The following is a 21,566-nucleotide window of genomic DNA, read 5'->3' as shown; positions in this document are numbered from 1 at the left end:
TGAGAGAAAAGGGGATACTCAAAGACAGCAGAGTTCATTGCCTTTTTTTTTTTTTTAATCTCTCCAAGGTCATTTAATAAAAGAGTGTCTGCTTGATGGCTTGTCCTCCCAATGTATCATTCATCAAGCTATCCCCAATCACCATTCAGTTTGAATTAGCATAATTTAGCCGCCCTGATTGGGGATAAATTGATTCCGTGATATGCCTGTCAATCACCAGTTATTAAACGAACAATAGCCACAAACTGGGACTGAAGTTTCCACCTCATGGGGTGATGTCAGAAACAAATCTTGGCTCAGAAACGATGCTGGAATGTTTCCACAATCAAGCCAGTGCTCTGATTAAAGACATCCACCAACTCTGGATAAAAACAGTCATGGATACATGCTCTTGATTCAGCGCTCACTTTATTAGATTTGCTATATTGACAACACGCCTTCATATGGAACCAGGAAAGAGATGTATATTTCTTTTTCTTAAACCTTATTTGTTGAGTCATGGTTCTGCTCCAAACAGACCAATTTAAAGTCAAAACTCCCCGCCCTAATTAAACCCACATGCTCTCATTTCCATCCCGTTTCCGTCTCGAGGTTTGAGTAACTAAACATTGTCCATTCAAGTCAAACAATGCTGGAATCATCTCAAGTGTTTCCTTCACTTTGTTTTTGTGCCATTTTGGGGATTTTGCATGTCAAAGAATCTAATTCGAGCCGCTTAAGATGTTTCTCATTTTCAATCGGCCATATTTTTTTAATTGGGGAGAAGTGACAAGAGTGTGTCTTTGTGTGCTTCAGGCAAGGGTGACTGTGATGAAGAGTGCCCTTCATTGATGTGAGCATGCATGTGTCGGTTGTATCCCATTTTAGAGGGCCTGCCCACATGTCGGGGGGGGGGGGGGGGGGGGTTGCTCATTGAATGTGTAGATGAAAAGAACAGCACGCTATTTGTGTTGGAAAAGCAAAGATTGTTATGAATACATTATTTCATGGTCGCCTGTCGAGGAGGGAGTTGCAAGAAAGCAGGCTCTGGGGTTTAATAAAGCTGAACAGTTGTTGGGTTGTTTTTGGTGAGCACAGTGTGTGTGTGTGTGGGGGGGTGTGTAGAAGGGCTGGAGGTGTGGAAGGGCAGTAAGAGGACATGTTGGGATGTGCGGAGGTCATGTTCTGTCTGACTGAGCGAAGAGGTTGGGAATCAGAGAGGCTAATTTAAATGAAATGATTCTTTATGAAATGCCTGAAATGACTGATTTTGCTTGCGCATAAAGATGACTTGACATTTTTGGGTAGGAACCTGTATGAATTATAGTGACTGAAGTTTAGTAGCATCATACATTACACCAAGGTTGTTAAAAGTCCTGAATACGCAGACCAAACATACCCCCCAAAGGCAACTCCTAAGTCTATGAATATCTACAGCAAGTCCTTTCAAAAGATGATCGAAAGCAAGCAAATCACTGTATTTAGACAAATATGTTGTTTCTTTTAATGTTGCTTTAATTAAACATGGGAGAATGAATACGTGTGTATAGCTGACCTCACATCAACTTGATTCAGGTAAGATGCTTTTACCTGCAAGATTTTATGTCTGAAACGCCTAATCCGGGATAAGTTTGATTACCACAATGTGTAAAACAAGCACACAAAGGATGCACATAATAGAACTTGTTGTTCTTTTTTTAACAACACCACTAGGGAGAGCACATGTTATTACCTAAATCAGGAATTGGTCTGTATCACATTTCTCCCACACACAAGCAAACACACACATTCACACAATCCTCCAACCGAGCACTGATTTTATTGAGGCCGTATAAATGGCACAAACTCTCCTTGTGTACACCCGAGCATACAGGGAGCCGATCCCGGCCAGAACTCTGCTTTATTAAGACCTCTGTTTACACTCTCCTTTATTGAACGTATAAATAAGGCTCCGACTCCTGGTGCCACTTTTTACCGCTCCCTTAATGCTTCTGGTGGCTCTTATAACACTCGGGCTAACAAAAGCTTACACACTCTGCGCACAGGAGCCACGCCACGCTCCGACCTCACCAAAATGTCTCTCCCAAGCACATGGGGGGAAAATAAGGAGACTGCAGACTGTTTCCACTAATATATTGCCATTTATATGCGGGAATTAAAGCTCATTGCACACCACATAAAAAATTGGTTATTCATTTGTTGACTTTGAAGTCGAGGGGAAAAAAAAAAGAACTGTATAGTTGCCAACTATGTCTTTAGAGTTGATGTGAATGGCAGTTCCATCTGTGTGCTAGCCTCATACATGCACTGTTGGCTAACCATAATTTGGAATTTGACCTTTTCTCGCTCAGAATTTCCCTTTTTTCCCGCCCTCCTCATGTTGTTTTGGTATCCATCCGCACTTTTCATAGAGGTCATCATCCTGCCTTACTCAGCATGCCCACCTCTCCTCCCCAGACGGTGTGGTTTTTGAGGGCTAATGAGGGTGAGATGCCTCTCCCTGCTGTTGTGTGCGTGAGCCTGTCCCGTCCTTGCTGGAGCCTGCTTCTCATCATCAGGGGGGGGTGGTTTTGTTGGATGAGGACTGCTGAGCTGGTCACCTCTGGTGCTCCACTATCAGCTGGAGCGGCTCTATGATGGACTCCAGAGGAGGTGGTTTTCCTCAGAGGAGAACAAGAACAAAAGCTTAGCTGGGGAGGACTCGGCCTGGTGTGGGTTATTAATGCCGGATAAAAAGCAGACTCAGCCATTTAGCTGGGTGAGTCATGCGTAGAGAGAAAGAAGAGCCCTGAATGTGCTGGTAATAATCTGTGACGAGTGCGTCCCCTCGAAAGTGCTTTGAGTTTATATTTGTTTAAAATTGGATTCAGAATTAAAAAGTAACAAATTTTCATGTTCAAAACAAACCATAAATTATTCTCAAGACCACACGCACAATCCCTCACAAGTCCACTGACATCATCTTTGAGCTAAATCTGCTTCCCCGCTGTTTGGAAACGCTCGGTGGAGCATCAGTGGAAGAAAAACAAAAACAGGCAAACATTTGATTTGGGATGTTTGCACTAACTAATAGTTCCAGCAACCCCTGCTGCTTCAGTGAAAGACCCCGGCTCTGATAAAGCACTCCCCGCTGGGGAGCGCTGATTACTGCAGGGATCACTGGTATCAAAGTCCTCTGGTGGCTCACAATTGCACTTTGACATTTTATGATCACATGATGTAATAGTAAGAGTGATTGCAGTCTGACGACACACAACGCTACATCTCCATTCTGGTTGACAGGTTGCCGTAGTAATTACATATCAAAAATGGCAATGGTTTAAAGTCAGCTTTAATCCAAATGGGACCTGTATTCACAATAAATGATGCTGTATGTAGAAAAAGGTCGGATTTAGAATTTGAGATGATAAACTCATTAGGACAATGTTTGCTTTGGGTTGTTAATAAACTTGAGAAGAAGGCTGGTTAGATTTTGTGATGTGGTCTCGCACAATCAGAATTCTTTTTGTAACCAGTGGAGTCTCCCCATCGCTGGCCATTAGAAAGTATCGCAAGACCTGGAGTATTGGTATCCCTGTGGAACCTGAAGCTAGGTCCACATCTTATTTACAGTCCCTGTCAGAGCAGAGTGAGAGGACATAAAAAGCATGCTTGGAAAAAGGACCCAATGCTACGTGTAATTCCTGCCCTCTATCCTGAACACTATTTCGTGTCAGGAGTTTCCACAGCAGCAGAAAAATCAGTTTATCTTCGCTTGAAACTCTCCGTTCCTGAAGAACCTACCAGATTTATGCAGCTGGAGTGGCAGGGGGGTGTTTGCGTTTTCACCGCAGGCTAACGGCTCTCATCCCTTGATGTGTGAGGGTGCTGATTAGTGCTGTTGTATTCACGTATTAATGGCAGAGTAGACGGTCTCCATAGTGTATATAAAGAGGCATGAGCATATGTTCAGGAAAAGCATGGATGTGTTCGAGATGGCATTTTGTCAGCTTAGATAATTGTTAGTAATGAAAAACAAAAGCATTTAGAAAGCATTAATTGTATGCTGAGACACAGAGAGCCGTTAAAAACAAATGCTGTGATTTTGTTTAAGTGGCGCTTTGTATTAAAAGGCAGCTGCACTGTCGGGCCTCTATCCTGATGCTGTTTATGAACCCCAGGCTCAGACCTTTAATAGCACGGAGGAATTCATTACCGGTGTTGTTTGTATAATATCTATTAGGAAATATTCCGATTGTTTGTCTCCACAGAGATGGACAAGGTCTGCTTTAACAGATGCTACGAGAATTTGGAATGAGTGAGGAAAGCTTTGAAGTCGTCTGTGTATTCTCATATGGTGTTTATTTTTTCCTTCGCAGGGAATCTTGTGGGTACGACTGTTCAACACAGACCAACAGCAAAGCAGAAACACTATGGGACCACAGTACCGCTGCAGTTTGTTGGACAAAACTGGAAACCAATCAGCCAGCTCAAACCCCAGGTGAATAATAGTAGTTGATGAAATGATTCATTTGTCTCTGCGGGGAGAGTAGGGACAACATGCTTTAAAGAGCCAACGGTCAGAGTCCAACCTGGTTCCAAACGACCTCTAATAAAGGTTCCATATTATTATATGCTCTTTAGTGTGTTTTCCAGGTGTCTTGTGCATGTTGAGGCACATCTATGTGCACAAATTCAAAGTCTGTGGAAACGCGGCTTCTCCTACGTCCTCCTGTTAGCAGCAGCTGCATGAATCGCTCAGTCCCTAGTACCCCTCGTTGAGAAATAGCAGTGTCGTGTCACTGAGCCAAGCTCATTGGCTCGTTGTAGAAAGCCCAAGCTCGAGCTTTTTGCTCCCGAGTAGCTGAATTTTTAATGTAGTAAAAAAGGGGCATGACATCTGTGCTGAGTGACTGACCAATTACAACAGAGGGGAACGGCCGAACAGTCAGATCAGACCTTGCCCATGTGGAGAAACTGATCGTGGGCACTTCACAGCGCTGCAAACACAGGCAGATTACAGAGGCTGCATCAAGTGGCAGTAGATGAAAACAGACACTGAGTGTTTGTGAACGTATTTTAACATAAATTAGATATACTATGAACCCCAATGTACACACCGACCATAAGGGCATAATATGGGAACTTTAAATTCTTTCAACATTGGTACTGTTTGATTATTTTTTTCTTTATTCCACACTGATCCAGATCTTGACATTTCAAAGCATAGTGTCATGAAATTCCTGTTTACCTTTGGTCCAGTGCCATCTGGTTGACAATTATTTGTATCAAATGTTCTGCTGCATCACACAAATATCCCCAACATAACAGTACAAATAAAAATTCCATATGCACGCAACACACCACATATTAACAGGTCAGGTGAATGCTCTACTCCTCAGAGAGTGAAAGTGTTGCCAAAGTCACTTCTTCACACAGGTCCACAAGTCAATAACACTGTATTTCACAATCAAGCGAGCAGGTTGACAAGTTAAATTTAATGACCACCTGACACGTAGTTTGGCATCACCTGCAGGAAAAATTGAGCATTTTCAGAACTACTAATCTGAATGCTCAAAGTTGGGGTAAAGATACAAACGTGTATTGGGGAAACATTGGCAGAGGTATAAAATGCTAAATTGTTTGCATGGTGTAAAAGCGCTTTGAGTTGTCAGGAAAATAGATAAGCGCATTTCAAGTCCAAAGCCATTTGTCATTAACCATGCTGAATGACTGCATCCAGACGACTCAGCATTGATATATTTCCCTGGGAATTCTCTCTCACACTGTTTCTGAACTGCTCTCATTCAGTCAAATGAGGAATCTGTTTTTTGTCATGCAGGGAAAAGTTTTTCAGATGTGGCTTTTAAATGGAAAGATGGAAAGTTGAAGCTCCTGGTATAAGTCGTCTATAGGAGTTTCCTCTCATCTTTGCCTAATCAATGATTTTTGACACAAGCTATGTAGTTACCTCAAGCCTTGAGAGGTAGTTGCTGTATTTCTCGTATTTAGTATAGCCTTTAAATTATCACCACATATGGAGGTACCTGCATGCTTATGCTCGTACATGAAATGTACGAGCATAAGCGCCGCTGAAGTGTGCCAAAGCCAAGTGTACTGTGTGGAGCACTGTGTGGAGCACGGTATGGAGCGGTCATACAAGAAAAAACAAACCAGACATTAGGGTTGAAGTACTACAAACAACAAAGTCAAGTCAATACAAATCTCTGCAACAAAGGCAGAGATTGCTGCTACAGCTGAAGAATCTGCAGGAAAACACGACACAGCCCACTTGAACATTAATTAAATATTTGAAATCTGGCATCCTTGGCTCTGTTTGGTTTTGTTAAACAGTCTGGGATAATAACACCAAACACATGGCTGCCAACAGACTTAAAAACACAGCTTGTGTCCCCAGGTGGTGTTATTGAGTCAATTCATTTGTGAATTAATTTGTTAAGGCCTAACAAATCAGAGAAGGTGCCACAAGGTTTGTTTGGGACATTATTACCTGAGAAAACAAAACAAATCCTTCGAGTTAAAAATACTCATAATGTGGGTGAAACAAGGGCTTATTTAAATTTATTACTCTGAAAGTTACAAGCAAAAACATGCAGTGTATTATCTTTATTTACCATTAGGTTATAAATGGTTGTCATTAAAATTATGTGGAGTGAAGGAGGTCATAGCATGCATAAAACACAAAAGAAAAAGAGGAATTATAGTCCCTTATGGCTTGTGCAATGATACTGCCTAAAACCTGAAGTGTTCTACTTCCATGTCCTCGTATGAGTCGCTACACATTCTTCTCCACAGGGGGTGATGGATGACTTAACCCGGAGTGGCGCTCTTTTCTATAGTTGACCCACATTGAACTGCATGTGTTCAAAATGTGTTTGTGTGTGTGGTTGCTCAGTGATATGGAGAATGTGAGATTTTGTTTTTGTTGTTTGGAGTGGGAGCGCTGCACAAAAGAGGAGGTTTATGTGCTGACATGTGGATGAATGTGTGTGTGAGCAGCTGCGTTTGTTGCACGGCACGACTGGCAGAAAAGATGTACGACTCATCTCACTTCGTCTGACTGTAAGAGAGAAACACGGACACTCAGTTTTAAATCAAGGGGTGCAAAAACTGGAGGCTTTCTACAGGATTAATGTCAAATGGAATAGAAACATAAAGATAATCCTCTCCTCTCTTGTTCTAAGATTCAAAGACGCCTCATAAGGATTTCTTACTGCTTCATCTATTGAAAACAGTCATCTTGCATGTTTTCACACAGTGTGGGTGGTGCAGTCACACTTTCATCAGGGCTGAAATGTGTTTTTGTTTTATGGCCACACATCGCCCTCTTTTTCGTTATTATGTTTAATTGCAATTATGCAGAAGAGCCCCCCTCCCCCCGCAAAATAGTCATGGAATATTACCTATAATCAGTTGTGAGTATCCTGAGTTGTCTCTTTTTTTGTTATTGTACACAGAGCAATGAAGGTGCAACAGCACTGCAGGCTTGAAGAACAAAAACACATTTTAGAATGTTCGCCTTTAGCTGAGCTATCAACAAAGTTATCTTCTCTTTTAAACAAGCTTACCTATTCTTGAGAGAAAGCAGAAATTTCACTTTAAAATTCTGCCTTGCTATTTTTAATTTCTTAATCTGACGCAAGACATCAGGAGGGCCTGCTAGCAAAGCTGCTGCTAGCTTGTTTGACAGTGCTTAGCTTGTTTTGGGGGGTAAGAAATCCTTTCGTGTTTACAGTTTTTACCATGAGCAAATTATCCACAGAGATCTCACAAAAAGTAAAACCTTACTTAAAAATAGAAATTCATTCAGCTAAGGTAGTTTTAAGATAAACATCTCTCTGTTTGCAGTGGAGCTAGCTTAGCTACACAATTTTGCTTGCAAGCTAGCTGACTAGCTTATTAAAAGCCTGCCTCAAGTTAAATTATTTAGGAATACAAAAATGGCAACACTAAGAAAGCAACAGACAGGAGATTTTTTTAATGTAGGGTTGAAAATCTGTTTGTGTTTTTAAAAAATGAACATATGTTGGTGTGCATATTAAAGTCAAACTGGCCGAACTTTGAGAGTATCTTAATGCTGTTACATATTTGCAACTTAAACTGGATAGAGCAAATCACAAAATAGAAGGTGGGACACAACATTGTGGTTAATTTGATAATTTTGTTTTTTGTTGGGAAAATAAGTAAAAGCCCCTTGGAGGCGAATGAGTCATTGGAAACATTTTACAGGAAGAGCAAATCAGATAGGACTAATGCTTCATTGAAGTCCATTTGGAAGCTAATGGCAGATAAATTAACTTTAAACACAAGAACACGGGATTAAAAGTGTGAACATGTATTTTTCATTTCTAGGGGACTTTAACTGAGAATTTTTTTTTGCACAAAATCCAAATCTGATTTGACTGAAGTCTGAGCCAGGTGAAGTCTTACAAATGATCTAATGCCTAAAACAACAACAAAACATAGCAATCTTTTCTCAATCAAAATGCTCTCGTCCTAGAACCAGAGGGAATATTTCTCATCCTCTCTCCTGTCTGTTGTCTTCTCAGAGTCACCCTGCATCATTGAAGCTCCTGATTGAAGCGGAAGGTGAACAGCTGCTCTTGGCTCTGGAGAAAAACGAGTAAGTGCTCTTACAATTCATACTTGGCCTTAGCCCGGAACTGAGTGCTTTCTAGATTACAAATGGGCGACATATGCACTGCCCAGGGGCTACATCTGGGGCTGTAGCCAAGTAGTGTGTCACATTTTAAAAACTTGGGAAGGCAAAAGAATAAGTGTTTCACTTTATTTCAATGCAGGCATGGTTTTGCTATTTGCACTCTGGTGGTCTTGTGTGCAGAATCAAAGACTTGAAAGACAGTCAGTCTTGCAAACATCAGACAGACGCTGATTGAAACCAACATCTTCCTCCTTCTTCTCCTTCTATCTTTTCATTTGATCTATCGGCAAAACACAGGGGAAAAGGGGCTTTGTTTGAACATAGTACCCACTCCTCGCTGTGTATATTAACACACTGTCAACACAGTGTCAGCCTGGAAACTGACAATGAGGAGGAACATCATTTGATACAGATAACGCTACAGTTTGACGGAGACGAAGCTCTGGATCTGTTGGTCAGAATTATTTGTCATCTTTGCATTTTTACACACGCGCTGACTGAATCAGCGACCGATTCAAGTGTGTTTCTGAGAAGAATGGGACTTGATTGATGGCGCAATATGCTTTCCATCCAGCTCTGCTGCCACACATGAGCACCCAGGAACAAGCAGAGCCGTCTGTGAGATAGATAGAAAAGGGGAAAGAGAGGAAGCAAACAGAGAGTCAAAGAGAGCGAGGATGGGTTTTTTTTTAATGTCAGACTCGACCATGAATCTCACTTGTTTCCCAGACGTAATATATGTAAATTCCACCTGCAGACTGTGGGACAAAGCTTTCAACACCAGCAACCACAATTTTACGGCTTACCTACTTTGAAAATATTTTGATGGGAAATCACACTCGCTCTTTCTGTCGAATAACATTCCAGCTCTGCACAGGTGCGGATTTTGCAAAGCTGACTTGCAGATTGTCACATTTTTCAACAGGCCCATTTATAGTAAGGAATTACACTCTTTTACAGTAAAAACATTTCATTTTGAAACGGGGAACTTAACTTTCCCCCTGTGATTGGTTTGAATGGAAACACAACCTGCATTCCCATACATCGCCGACATGATCCTAATCCAGCGTGGCTGTCATCGTCGTCCCATAGAAGTCAACTTAAAGTCCACAAACAGAGACGAGTTTAATGAGCTCCAGCATGATGGAAAGACTTTAACTAAACAAACCTCTGTGCTTTTCCAAACACCAACCTATCCGAATTACTCCCAACACTTCCAGCAAGTCTAAAGTAACTGGCAAGGGTTGAATTTTCCTCATCTGGAGACTCTCACACATTTTTGGGACAGATCAAAACTCCACTTCAAAAATCTCCAAATAGAAGCTTCTTTATGTCATGCACGTCTGACAAGAAGACGTGGATATGTTTAAGAGGATGTGTGACTTGTTGAGTGAGTTGCTCTGCGGATTAGAACTGAACCTGCTGTGCTGACATTAAGTGAGGGTCCTTGTCTGAAGTTTCTGGCAGACTGGCTGATGAAATCCAGTTGTTCAAACACAGCCTGCATCAGTACGAGAGGAATGGATGTTCTCCAGAATGAAGTGATTTGAAAGCCTGAGAATCATTTTTTATTTCCTCAGGTTTTTCTGAATAAATATCGCTGGCAAACAATGATGTGATCTGCACAGCTGAATACAGTTAGTTTTATTGTATTGAGGAGTGTACATTTCCCAACCACTGCTGTGTTCTTACGTAGTGTTTGACTGGGAGAGCCTGGGTACATGAACAAGTGATCACAAACTTCTTGAAACACAGTTTATATGATGCTCACTAGCAACAGTGGGCTTCTAGCATACAGCGTTAGCAGAAAATGCTACATTTCACTTTACAAAACAAGACCTGTGCTCGCTGTAATTGCACCTTTGTTTCCATCTCAAGGTAAGACTCAGAACCATTTGTACACTTCCAAATGAAAAGGACAGCATGGGTATCTGTGCTCTGGCTGTTTGTCCTGCTCTGAAAGAGAAAAAAATCTATTTTCCATTTCCTTTAGTTGTTTTTACAAACTGTTTTGCACAAAGGAAGCCATTTGTGTATTTCCTCCCTTTGGCTCTGTTGGAGAAAAGAAACCCTGACGTTTGTGAGCATCTACACCGTTGGGAACAGCCGTTGAACTTTGACTATTGGGTATGGAACCACTTCTTGCCAAGCTGTTTGAATCATCGCTTTGTGGCTCTGTGAATGTGTGGCCTCTAGGCGCAGCAAGATGAGTCCCTAGCTTAGCAGGCTGCATGCTCTCAGGCCCCGTTCTTATCTTTCTAATGGACTGCAGGATCACTAAAAGGAGGCCTGGGGCTTGTCAACTGGGTGGAGGATGTTCTCGATTGTCTGCATTGGAGTTCCACCCTGCTCATCATGTTGTTTGGCCCTAAACATAAGGGGGCCTTGAGGGTTGGCTATCAATCTTATAGAGACTTTTCATCTCTGTGCTCTGAGACCAACAGACACAAAGAAGCAAATTTAATCTCGCCTTTTCCCTGGACACAAAGCAGGCAGAGGCTTCCTGAGTCAAAGGCTTGGCTGCAAACTTTTTCTATCTCGCTGGTGTTTGGAAGAACAATAAAACTTAAGCCTGGACAGGATCCAGACACTGTTTGTCCCAGTTTGTGTATTGGGTTTTAGGGATGTTATTTGACTCCATATCTCAGACTGGGCTGCTGCTGCTCGCCTGTGATCTGTTGCTTCACGCAATGAAGACATCCTCGTGTCGAGCTGAAAAAACGAACAGGAAACAGGCTCTCCTGGGGATCTTTACAAACCGAAGGAAATAGACATCGAACAAATAACCAACCCTTTCTGGAAAAAAATACGTCTCTCTGACCTCCTTTGCAGAATTCTTGTCCTCGAATGCGGAGCCACCCACAGATTGTTTAAGGAAGGTCAAACCTAGGGATAGTCATGTATCCAATCATACCTCTTGTTGTAAAGACAGGAGTGAGAAAGAAGTGTATCAAATCCTCCTCCAAGTCATTAAACCATTCCTAAAACAAGATTAAAAGTAATTGTCTTTCGCTCTTTCATAGAATACGAAGTTGAATGTGATGGTTCTATTTTGAAATTTGATTGGTTTACATTTCGAAGTATGGCTTTTAAAGATTTAACCCAATTTGTGTATTTATTGAGATGAGGATTTCTGTAAAACAAATTGAGTGCCAAATCTGACAGAGAAATTGTATTCTACTGGAACACACCTTTTCAAAAGTGATGTAACGGTGTGCTCAAAGCCAGGGTCGGGCCAGCTGACAGGTCGAGTTGGTCGTCTCTCAACCGGAAAGTTTGAGTCAAAGTGTCAGAGGGCAAGGCACTGCAAGACCTTACTCATTTTAATTGAAAACAAATGATTATCATTAATCCTACAGCAAAACTTTTATTTCTTTTGATGCGCGCTGGAACCCAAAATCCCCAAATTGTAGAGTTGGAGTAAGAACAAGAGAAAAAGGCTCAGCATGAGGGATAAAACGTTTTTAAAGATTTAAGGAAGACAAAGATGCAGATAAAACTCGAGATCTGAAATCTCCATTCATTAAAGCTGAAGTTGCTCCTGTTATTACAGATGGGATCTAATTAACGCCTTACTCCTGATTATCTTATCAGATGCCAAGTGTACACATCTGGATCCACTGTCAGAGACTTATCAGACCGTCATCAAATCTTTCAGCCAAGAATTTCAAAGGAATAAAGAGAGAAACTGGTTTAATGAATGTTTTGCAGGTTTGAACATTAAAGTTACGGGATAGCTAAAGCAGCCCATTGAAGTAAACAATGACCAGTAGGAACTGAGATCTGTTTATGAACACATATTGGACTTATTTACCTTTCTTGTACGAATGCTCATTAATTTTCACTTTCCTGGAGGCAAACATGAACTTCCTTTATCGGCAGAATTCACACACACCAGCTTCTGAAATTCCTGCTCAACCACAAACCTTTATTTCAAAAGGAGGATGCGCTGAGGTTAACTTTGTCTTTGTACCTTTCTCGTCAACCTTGCGGCTGCAGGACCACGATATACTGTGATTCATTAGTTTCAAAGACAAGCCATGGAAAGGGGCGCGTCTCAGTCCTGCGCCAGCACCTTTTAACTACTTCCTTCAAAAGGGAGTTTTTTCTCTTTTTTGGAAGGAGCTGTCCTCTTTTGAATTACCTTCTGAGAAGCTCCAATTATTTTCGAGCTCAGAGCAGTAATTAATAATGTGGATTTGCTACTCCATGTTCTTTATTAATTAGGAAGTGCCCAGCAACACTTTTTTTTGTTTTTTTTGTGGATGAGAGGAGTAGGACATGCATGCAAGGTGTTCTTTAAAGTTTTGTTTTGAATGCATTTTCACAGCTTTAAAAGCCTTCAATCCCAACACAAGCTCTACACGAACTTCAAAAACCCCCAAAACAACCCAACCTGTCCTGATTGAACTCTTTCTCTGTAACTTTCCTGTCCCCTCATTTGGTCATCATGCTTAAACTGTGGCGATACCATTTTATCAGCACTTTGAGAATATTTATGTTACAGCAATTTTTGATGTAAGACACTTTTCCAAGGATTCTCATTTTGCATAAAAAAACATTGAAGTTCTTGACATGTCCCACCTCAATGCTACACTTTTTTTAACTGAGTGTTATATTGTCCTTGAGAAATGTTTTAAGCCATTCAAAATACTCTGCATTGAATGAATATTTCTGTCCGATGTAGTTATATCACAAAAGTATGAATGACTTGTAAGATTTGAGAAAATTGGGCGCCAGCTTCGACTGCTAGCCTCGGCCTTATAAACACGTCTACCTGGCTCTCTCCTCTACATCTAGTCTCCCTTCAGCTGTCTTATCAATTAAGGCGAACAGGCCAAAAAATAATCCAAAACTTTTGAAACGTGGGAAGTTTCCATATTTGACTACAAGTAGCCAAATTAGTTTCAATGTTGCAAAATCCCATCATACAAACTCCATCATATCTTTAAGACAGATTTAAAGCATGTGCAGAGTAAAAGGCAGCAGATAAATGTTAAAAACAAAGCCAGCATCAAATGATGAATGTACAAACTCTGCACATACATCTTCCTGCACAGTGAAGGTCAAACATTTAAATCCTGATAAGCAAAACACTTTTCAGAGGGAAGGATGGTTTGTTTAAGTAGGAAACCAAAGAAAATGAAGATTGACTAATAGCTTGTTAAAAAGACCTTCTGTGCAGTGATAGGGGTCTTCCCCTCTCCGCTCTGAGCCTTTTTCCAGACGGACCACTGGGGTCTCAGGACTCCAGCTGCTAGATCTATTCCTCGGCCGCCCTCCCTTCACCACAGAGCACGCAGCCAACTAAAACCTTCTGTCAGCAGCGTTTTTCCTCCGGAGGACGAGTCATCACTCAAAACATACCTTCAACCAAAGAGCTCAAAGATGAGGATGCATTTTTCAGAGATTGTTACAGGCGGAATTGAGCAGTTTTATGTTAATCCATTTCAAATTAAAAAAACTTTCTGAGGAATCAGAAACCACACAGCCCTTACCTTGTTACTTTCATTATTAAAGTAAGGAGCTTTGCAAAATGTGGTGTTAAAGTATGAATTCAAAGAGTGAACAATAACCCTTACCCATCACCAGTACAGTAAATGTCAGTAAACTGGTAGAAAAATTCACCTATGCTTCTTTTTTTGGACAAGATTGCATTACAGGTTATGAAATGGGGGATTATGAAAGTAGGGTAAGCCATGTGTTTCATTTTCAGACCTTCATTTCTTTTTATTACATTGAACATATTGTAAAGCTTTATTCATGGATCCACCATTGTGTGACTATTTTAACATATTCCAGACGGCTTACACAGAGAAAGCTACATACGGCATTTCTTCTATTTCTAACACGCCATCCCTCTCTTCAGTTCTGTTAAAAAAAAAAGATGAGATGAGAACAGATAGAATTTTGTTAATTGCAAAGGGAAAGTCTTGTGCCAGCTTGCTCCACCATTACAGTACAGAAAGAGTAAGACAAAAGAGCATCAAATCTAAGAGAAATACAAGACGTACAAGACATAAGAAGGTGAAATGTTTTAAGGGTTAAATAGAAAGAAAATGTGTCTAAAACAGGAAAAATAGAGTTTTAATAAGTCAAGTGACTTAGTAAGTATTATTGAAATGCGATTATTACCTTTATTTAAGAGGACGGTTGAGTCAGAAATCAGAGAGAGAGAGAGAGAGAGAGAGTGGGGAATGACATGCAGGAAAAGTGTCAAAGGCCGGATTTTGAAACCAGGCCGCCCACTTGAAGGACTACGGCTTTAAAGAGCACTTATTGCTACGTTACTGGTACCCTAGCATGAGGTGTGATCCATGCAAATGGACTGATAAATGGACTTGAGCTTGTACAGCACTTTTCCGGTCTTCGGACGACTCAAAACACTTTTACACCATGTGTCACCCCTACCCATTCACAACCATTCACTCACTGATGGCAGGTTGCTATCTACCCTCAAAGTAATTCATCCCATTCACACTCACATTGATACGCTGAGAAACTCGGGGTCACTGCTAAGTCCTTTGCCCAAGGACACATCGGACATGTTGCTGTGGCTGTTGCAGTTGAGAGACGACGACTCAACCAACTGAGCCACAGCCGCCCCTGTCAGCTCTGTCATTGATTCAGCTCCATTGTTTGAAACTTTGCCGAATGCCGAATGAGCATATTAAAAATAAACAATGACATTCTGTCTTGAGTCTCTGTTCCAAAGTCAGCTCAAAACTATTTGAAGATAAACAGCAATTACCATCTATCAAATGTTGTTGTTGTTGTTGTTGCTAAGCTTAATTATGACACGGCTGCATTTTCCAGATCGATTGTAATATGCTACAACACATAGACTCATTAAAAGCGCCTGGTTTTATCTTAACTGCTCGTTTCATTGAAGTGCAGTTATGTCCGTTTGTCTTATTAATTGTAAAAGTGCCACTTCACAAACAGATCAGCACAAATCACATTTCACTGTGCGTCCTCCTTCTTCCTGCTTGTTTTAAGCATGATGGGGTTTTTTTTTTGTAATTATTAAGACAAATCGACGCACCGTTACACAATCCCTGTTCTTTGGATTATTTACTTATTATATGCACACACAGTCACCACACTTGGGGACTTAAAAAACCTGTTACATTGCTGCTGCCTTTTGTCTTCCTGAAAGGCTTGCAATAATGTCATAGTTGTGTTTTATATATAGACGTGGGGGAAATAAGCAAGCACAATGATCGAGCTCCCTCCAGGGGCTCGTGTTCAGTCGAAACTCTTCTATTAAAGAAGAGCGTAAACAAACACCCTGTCTTATATATTTGACTGCTATGCCTTTAAGGAATATACACAATTGGTTTACAGCCAGTAAGCACGAGCAGAAGTGCAGAAAGAGTCATTTGAATATGAATTGCATGTGAAAAGATGACTTCATGAGAGGTTCTTGGGGATTTTGGACCACCAAATGTAGTTTTAGCATCACTAATCCAATGCCCTATTGCCTTCATCTTCCTTTTGTTTGCTCTTTTCATCAGATTGTCTGCCTTTCTGTCTCTCTGGCTCACAATCTCTCCCTTTCACCTATTTAAGCAAACTTTCTCCATCATTTTTTATTTTTTTTTTGGTCTGTTGAAATCTCATTTTCTCAAGGCTGGGGGTGCCAAAGGGAATAAACAAAAGCAGCCAAAAGTTTCTGACCTCTTTTGCTGCTGACTAGAGATAATCAGTCCAGGCTCAAACTTCTGGCTTCCATCCTCGCTCTGACAGACGGACAAATTTGCCTGAGTTACAGTGTGTGTCTGTGTCAGCCGGGAGGGAACGCTCGCTCTACTTGTCCTCCATCCTGTTCTCCTCGTTCTCACACTCCACTGACCTTCCCGTGACCAGCCCTCCCTGCGTGTGGGGTCAACGACTGAGCGTAGATGCTGCACGCGGTCATCAGTCAGACGGTCAGATTTGGACTCAAGGAAGCCCCCGTCTCTTTCAGCTGATGTAGGAGTTCTCTCTCCCCCCCCCCCCCCCCCCTCCCCCTCCTTCTCCTGTTGCTCGACATGCAGAGCAGTGTCCTTGTGAAAAATGAATGCTGGATTGAACGCAAAAACAGCATCCGCTCCCGTTGACTAGCACAGCAAAAAAAAAAAAAGTTCAGTTCCCTCTGTTGCCCTAAAAGGTTGCATCTCTGCTGCTGAACATCCTTCCGCTACCTCTTATTTTCCTGCTTTTTTTTTTTTACTCATTTGAAAAAAATCCAGTCTCGACATGACTAAATGGGAAACCTGTGTAGGAGTTCAAATACCTCTTTCATCACTAAATTTAGCTTGCTGATAAAAGGAAATGGTGCAGAGAAAGTCAGGGACCAAGGGCACAGATCCCCCCCCCCCACCTCCCCCCGTCTCCATGTCATGCAGAAAAAGCAGATGCTTTTGGATCCCCGTCCCACTCGTCATTAAAGTAACACATCCGAGGCCCCACGGTGCTGAGAGACGGACACACGGGGAGTGAGACAGAGGAAGAGGAAGGACGTGTGAGGACTGGATTTGAGGGTTTGGTCTTTGTCAGATGAAGTGTGAAGGCCTCCTCTTCTGTCTACCTGCCTTCACGCTTCTCCCTCCCTCCCTTGTTTTCTCAGCAGCTTCTAATAACTCGGCGTCGGGGGGGTAAGGGATGCAGCAGGGTCTCCTTTTCCTAGCCTCTCTATACCCCGTCCTCGCTCAGTCAGCCTCACCTAATCCCTCCAGCTAAGGGGACAGGACTGAGCTGCCAACAACAATAGGAGCTGCCGGGGTTTGATAAAGAGGCTGTGGTCTGCTTCAGGGTGCAGGGACCCCTGAGACCGTGACACACTTGCCTTGAAATCATAAACAGGGTTTCCCAAGAGGTCAGGGGCTGGTTGTAAAATTCAGAGGGTTCAGCTGGAGGTCTTATTTGTTGGCCCACGAGCTGACAGAAAAACGTATGGGCACTTCAGAAAACAAACAAAAAGCCATTAATTTAGCCAGCAGAAGTAGATCCAGTTGTCTGGTGGGAATCTGAGAGTTAGATCTCTGCAGATTTGGGGATTTAACGTTAAGGTTAAGCAAGTACAAGCAGCAGTTCCAACTTTGAGGACACATTAGTTTTTCTCTCTTGATGTTAAATATCAAGAAGTATATCACGCATCTATTAAGCAAAGGTTAGAAGTCTGGTCTTCATCATGAGCTCTCCAGGAAATCACTGCACCCAGCCAAGAAAAAGTCCCCGCACACAACACATATTAAATCCAAAGTTTACCTCTTTAAAATTGGACTTGTCCTCGGCACATGCTTTCACGCTTCAAGGCATTTTACAATCTCAATCCAGCATAAATTTTAAAGGAGCATGCGACTTTTTCATTAATTAGCAAAAAAAAAAAGGAGATTTGTTGCAAATTCCGGCAGTTTGAATGTTTAATGTTAAAGATATGAAAATCTGCTCGTGCAGGAGCCGCGGAGCTCTGACACACTGGACTGTGGGGGTCAAACATGCCAGTATGGAGTGCAGAGTGTGAGTGCAAATCTGCTTTGCTCCAGTTCGGCATTTCACATAAATACATGAAAGTTTAATTTATCCTTTCATTTGACCTCTTTTAAAACTTCCCAAATATACATATTACCCAGTGTTGAACTATTCCTTTAACATTATGCTCTCTCAAGTGTCTCATGGTGTTATAATGGAGTGGCTCTTTAAAAGAAATCAGCCAATAAATTAACAAGTCACTAAATGATTCAGTAGATTTTCCCAGCAGAGTGGACAGAAGAAAGCTTTCAAACAACACTCAGACGTTCATGCTTAGATATAAAATTCACGAAATATAAGACAACTGCTGGTTTGAATTCACGGTTAAGTGAAAAAAATGTTTGTTGTTGGATGAAATGCACTTTTGCCCTGAGATTTCTCTGAGCTGCGGCCTTGGTCTCGTATTTCAATATAATTTCACAAAATGTGTTTTGGTTTTGAACACAACTTAACAACACACACACACACACACACACACATCTTTTGTGTATGCCGATGTCCCTTGGACGTTGTCAAAAATGAACAAGCCCCAGCTGTGTGCTCCATCTGCACTGCTTTGCCGTGATGTGATGTTTACAAACATTGTCTCGGAGAGAGCCAATAATGTTCCTCGTCCTGTGTGCATCAGCTGAACAAGAGCAGCAATTTCCCTCCGACGCATCACTGGACCGCGCGTGATTGACGGGCCAGTATAGTGCATTCAAATCAGCCGTCAACTTGTGTTACCTTTTTGTCTTCAGAAAACAGATTTGATAAAAGAAAAAAAAAAGAAAGAAAAAACAGACCACACCTGGAGCAAACGCCACGAGGACTCTGAGCACGTTGCACTAGTTCTTTATTTTCCCTTAAATAATTAAGTTCTCTGTTGTTCTCCCTCCTCTCAGACTCTTGCAGCATCTCCTTCAGTCAGTCAGCACCTTTAAGCACACACAGTCAGGATGCACATTCTAGGAAACCCATCACATCAAAGACAGACTTTTGCTAGAAGGAGAGAGGACATCTCTCTTGCTCGACACAATCACAGGGGTGAGAGACATGAAGGGAGGGAGAGTGAATTTGTATTCCGTCCTTAATTGTTTGATTTCCCTCGAGGGCTTCCAAGATGAGGGGAGAAGGGCAGGGAGTAAAAAAAAAAAAAAAAAAAAGAAGCGAGGAGAGCGTTCAAGTACAGACAGATTTAATTAATTGAAATGCTGCTTTTTTTTGTTTTTTTTTTGTTATGCATTTACCTTGTGAAAAGACTGATAGGCTTGATTGTTTGAAGTTCCCAAGTTGCTCATTAGTTCAACATGAGGTTGCAATGAATATAGATGCACGGGCCTTGGGCCAGTTCTTTGGAAACCATTTGAATTAATGCGGAAGCTCAAAGCTGTTGTAATAGCGTGACCCGGCCTGAAAATGACTTTGCATTCACCCCCCTCCTCTGCGCCACCTTCCAATGCTCGGCCTTCAACCACAGAATGATACAAAAGAATAACAAACTATGCACACAGAAAATGACGCAAGAGAAACAGGCACAATGATGCAATTAATTTTTATTTCAGCCCTATTCTTCTCGCTTGAAATGTACCCACAGATAGGAATCAAAGTGACATCTTTTGCATTGCTATCTGCAACATATAAATATTTGCTGATTTTGCTGCAGGCTAAACACTAGAACATCAATATGAGGATTTCTGTATCCCATTAAAACAATGAAGGTTTCTGGGTGTGGAAATAAAAATAAACTGTTTTCAAAAAGAAAAAAAACCCCTCTGCATTACTTTCAAACCTAGCTGAGCTCCCTCTTGAGTAGCAGAGTAATTCCCTGTAATTTCGGCTCATTTTGGCCCTTTGAGAATTGATTGAAGTGTTTGCAAAATACAAGACAACTATTCAGTTCCATAATGCATTCCTGATTTGTAAAACAGGATGCACTGACGTTTTACATAAGCAGTTTAGGAAATCACCCAAGGAGTGTTGCGGTTTGCTGAAAGTGGTGAAAGAACAAAACATGTGTTGCATGATCTATAAGCCATGAGCCCTGCTGTGTGCATTTGCATGTGTGTGTGTGTGGAGCACAGACACAACCCACATTGTGACAACCACACATGCAGTGATACCTGCATGTGAACAAGTGCACAGACACGCGTTCCCACACAGATGTGCATAAATCACATCAAGCTCACCAGCACATTGGAAAGATTCCTTAAAGCAAGCCGGGACGTACTTTTCTCCTCCATCTTCCTCCACGTACGGAGGAAGGTGAAGAAGTAAAGCAAAGGCTTGCTTTTAGCCATGGAGAAACTAAGGCCCCCGAGGGCAGATTGCAGTAGAAAGCGGGATGAAGGATCTCCCCTCCAGTGATCCACAACAACAAAGGCGATTTGAGAGACTGCTGCTTTGGCACACAGGATAATTAGTTTCAGATAACAATGTCACTGGCCCATGCCACGATGGAAGAGAGAAAGAAAATCCATCTGGAAAGGACTGCTAAGAATGGTCTGTTTTTATTTGTTTTCCTGCTGTTTGAATTTAGTTACCACTTGTGAAAAGGCGAGACAAAAAAAAATAAGGGAGGCTTTGTCTTCACACGATCTGAGTACAGCTTTGAGAGTTCACACTGGGACTGAATCATAGTGGGGGGAAAAAAAATTACATTGCACTATTTTCTCTTTCTTTAGCAGTCTCACACAACACTGTGTGTGCTTCCACTAAAGTTAACCAATCAGCAGCACATTTGCTACGCTAACTGTCTGTACTGTATATGTGCTCTTGGACGTGGTGCTTTCAAGAGTGGGAATACAATCACTTTCCTGTCTGTGATTGAGCGTCTGCCTCATGCGGCTGCGTCTGTGACAGCAGCAGCGTTTAGCATGTCATGGAAAGAAAAAGAAGACTGGACATTTTGGTTTGTATCAAACAACACAAAAGTGGCAGCGTGACTTCCTTCAAGCCACTTGACTGACACCCCATGTGCTGTGTTATGACTTGAGTATGTGCACATTGCGTTTGCTACGTCGTGACTTATGTATTCGCACATAGCACGCTTTGCGACTTACATTGTGAGCACATCACAATTACATTAGCAAAACAATATATCGTTCAGCCCAAGGTCACGCTGTTTTCGATTAGCCACATGTGAACACGATTTCCGAGTTCTCGAGGAATGGGAAGTCATGAACGAAACAAAGGTTTTAAGAAGAAGTTAAATAGGCTCTTTGTGCTGTTGTATCCCTTGAGGGATTGAATGGAAATTTGGGGTAAGACAGCATTTGGCTCGTGCGTGTATACCTTTGGGTGACAAACAGTGAGGGAGCAAGTAAAACATGTGAGGGCCAGATGTGCCTTGATGTTCCATGCTGACAAGTGACAGCAGGCAAAGAAACGACACATGACTCCAAGTAACACGTCTCCTGTGGTTGTAGTG

At 41.8% G+C, this 21,566-nt stretch overlaps 1 protein-coding gene across 1 annotated transcript in view; it reads left to right on the top strand.

Annotated features, from left to right (window-relative positions):
* Positions 1-21,566, top strand: part of adam12a (ADAM metallopeptidase domain 12a) — a 74,567-nt gene that overhangs the window by 6,845 nt on the left and 46,156 nt on the right. The window contains exons 2-3 of the mRNA XM_079334187.1: positions 4,338-4,459; positions 8,529-8,602. Of these exons, the coding sequence (XP_079190313.1) occupies positions 4,338-4,459; positions 8,529-8,602 (196 nt within the window). The remainder of the gene's footprint in view (positions 1-4,337; positions 4,460-8,528; positions 8,603-21,566) is intronic.

The sequence above is a fragment of the Symphodus melops genome, assembly GCF_947650265.1.
Source record: "Symphodus melops genome assembly, chromosome: 21".
Taxonomy (NCBI): Eukaryota; Metazoa; Chordata; class Actinopteri; order Labriformes; family Labridae; genus Symphodus; species Symphodus melops.
Note: the sequence above shows the minus strand (reverse complement) of the source record. Positions and strands in the feature narration are given on the sequence as shown.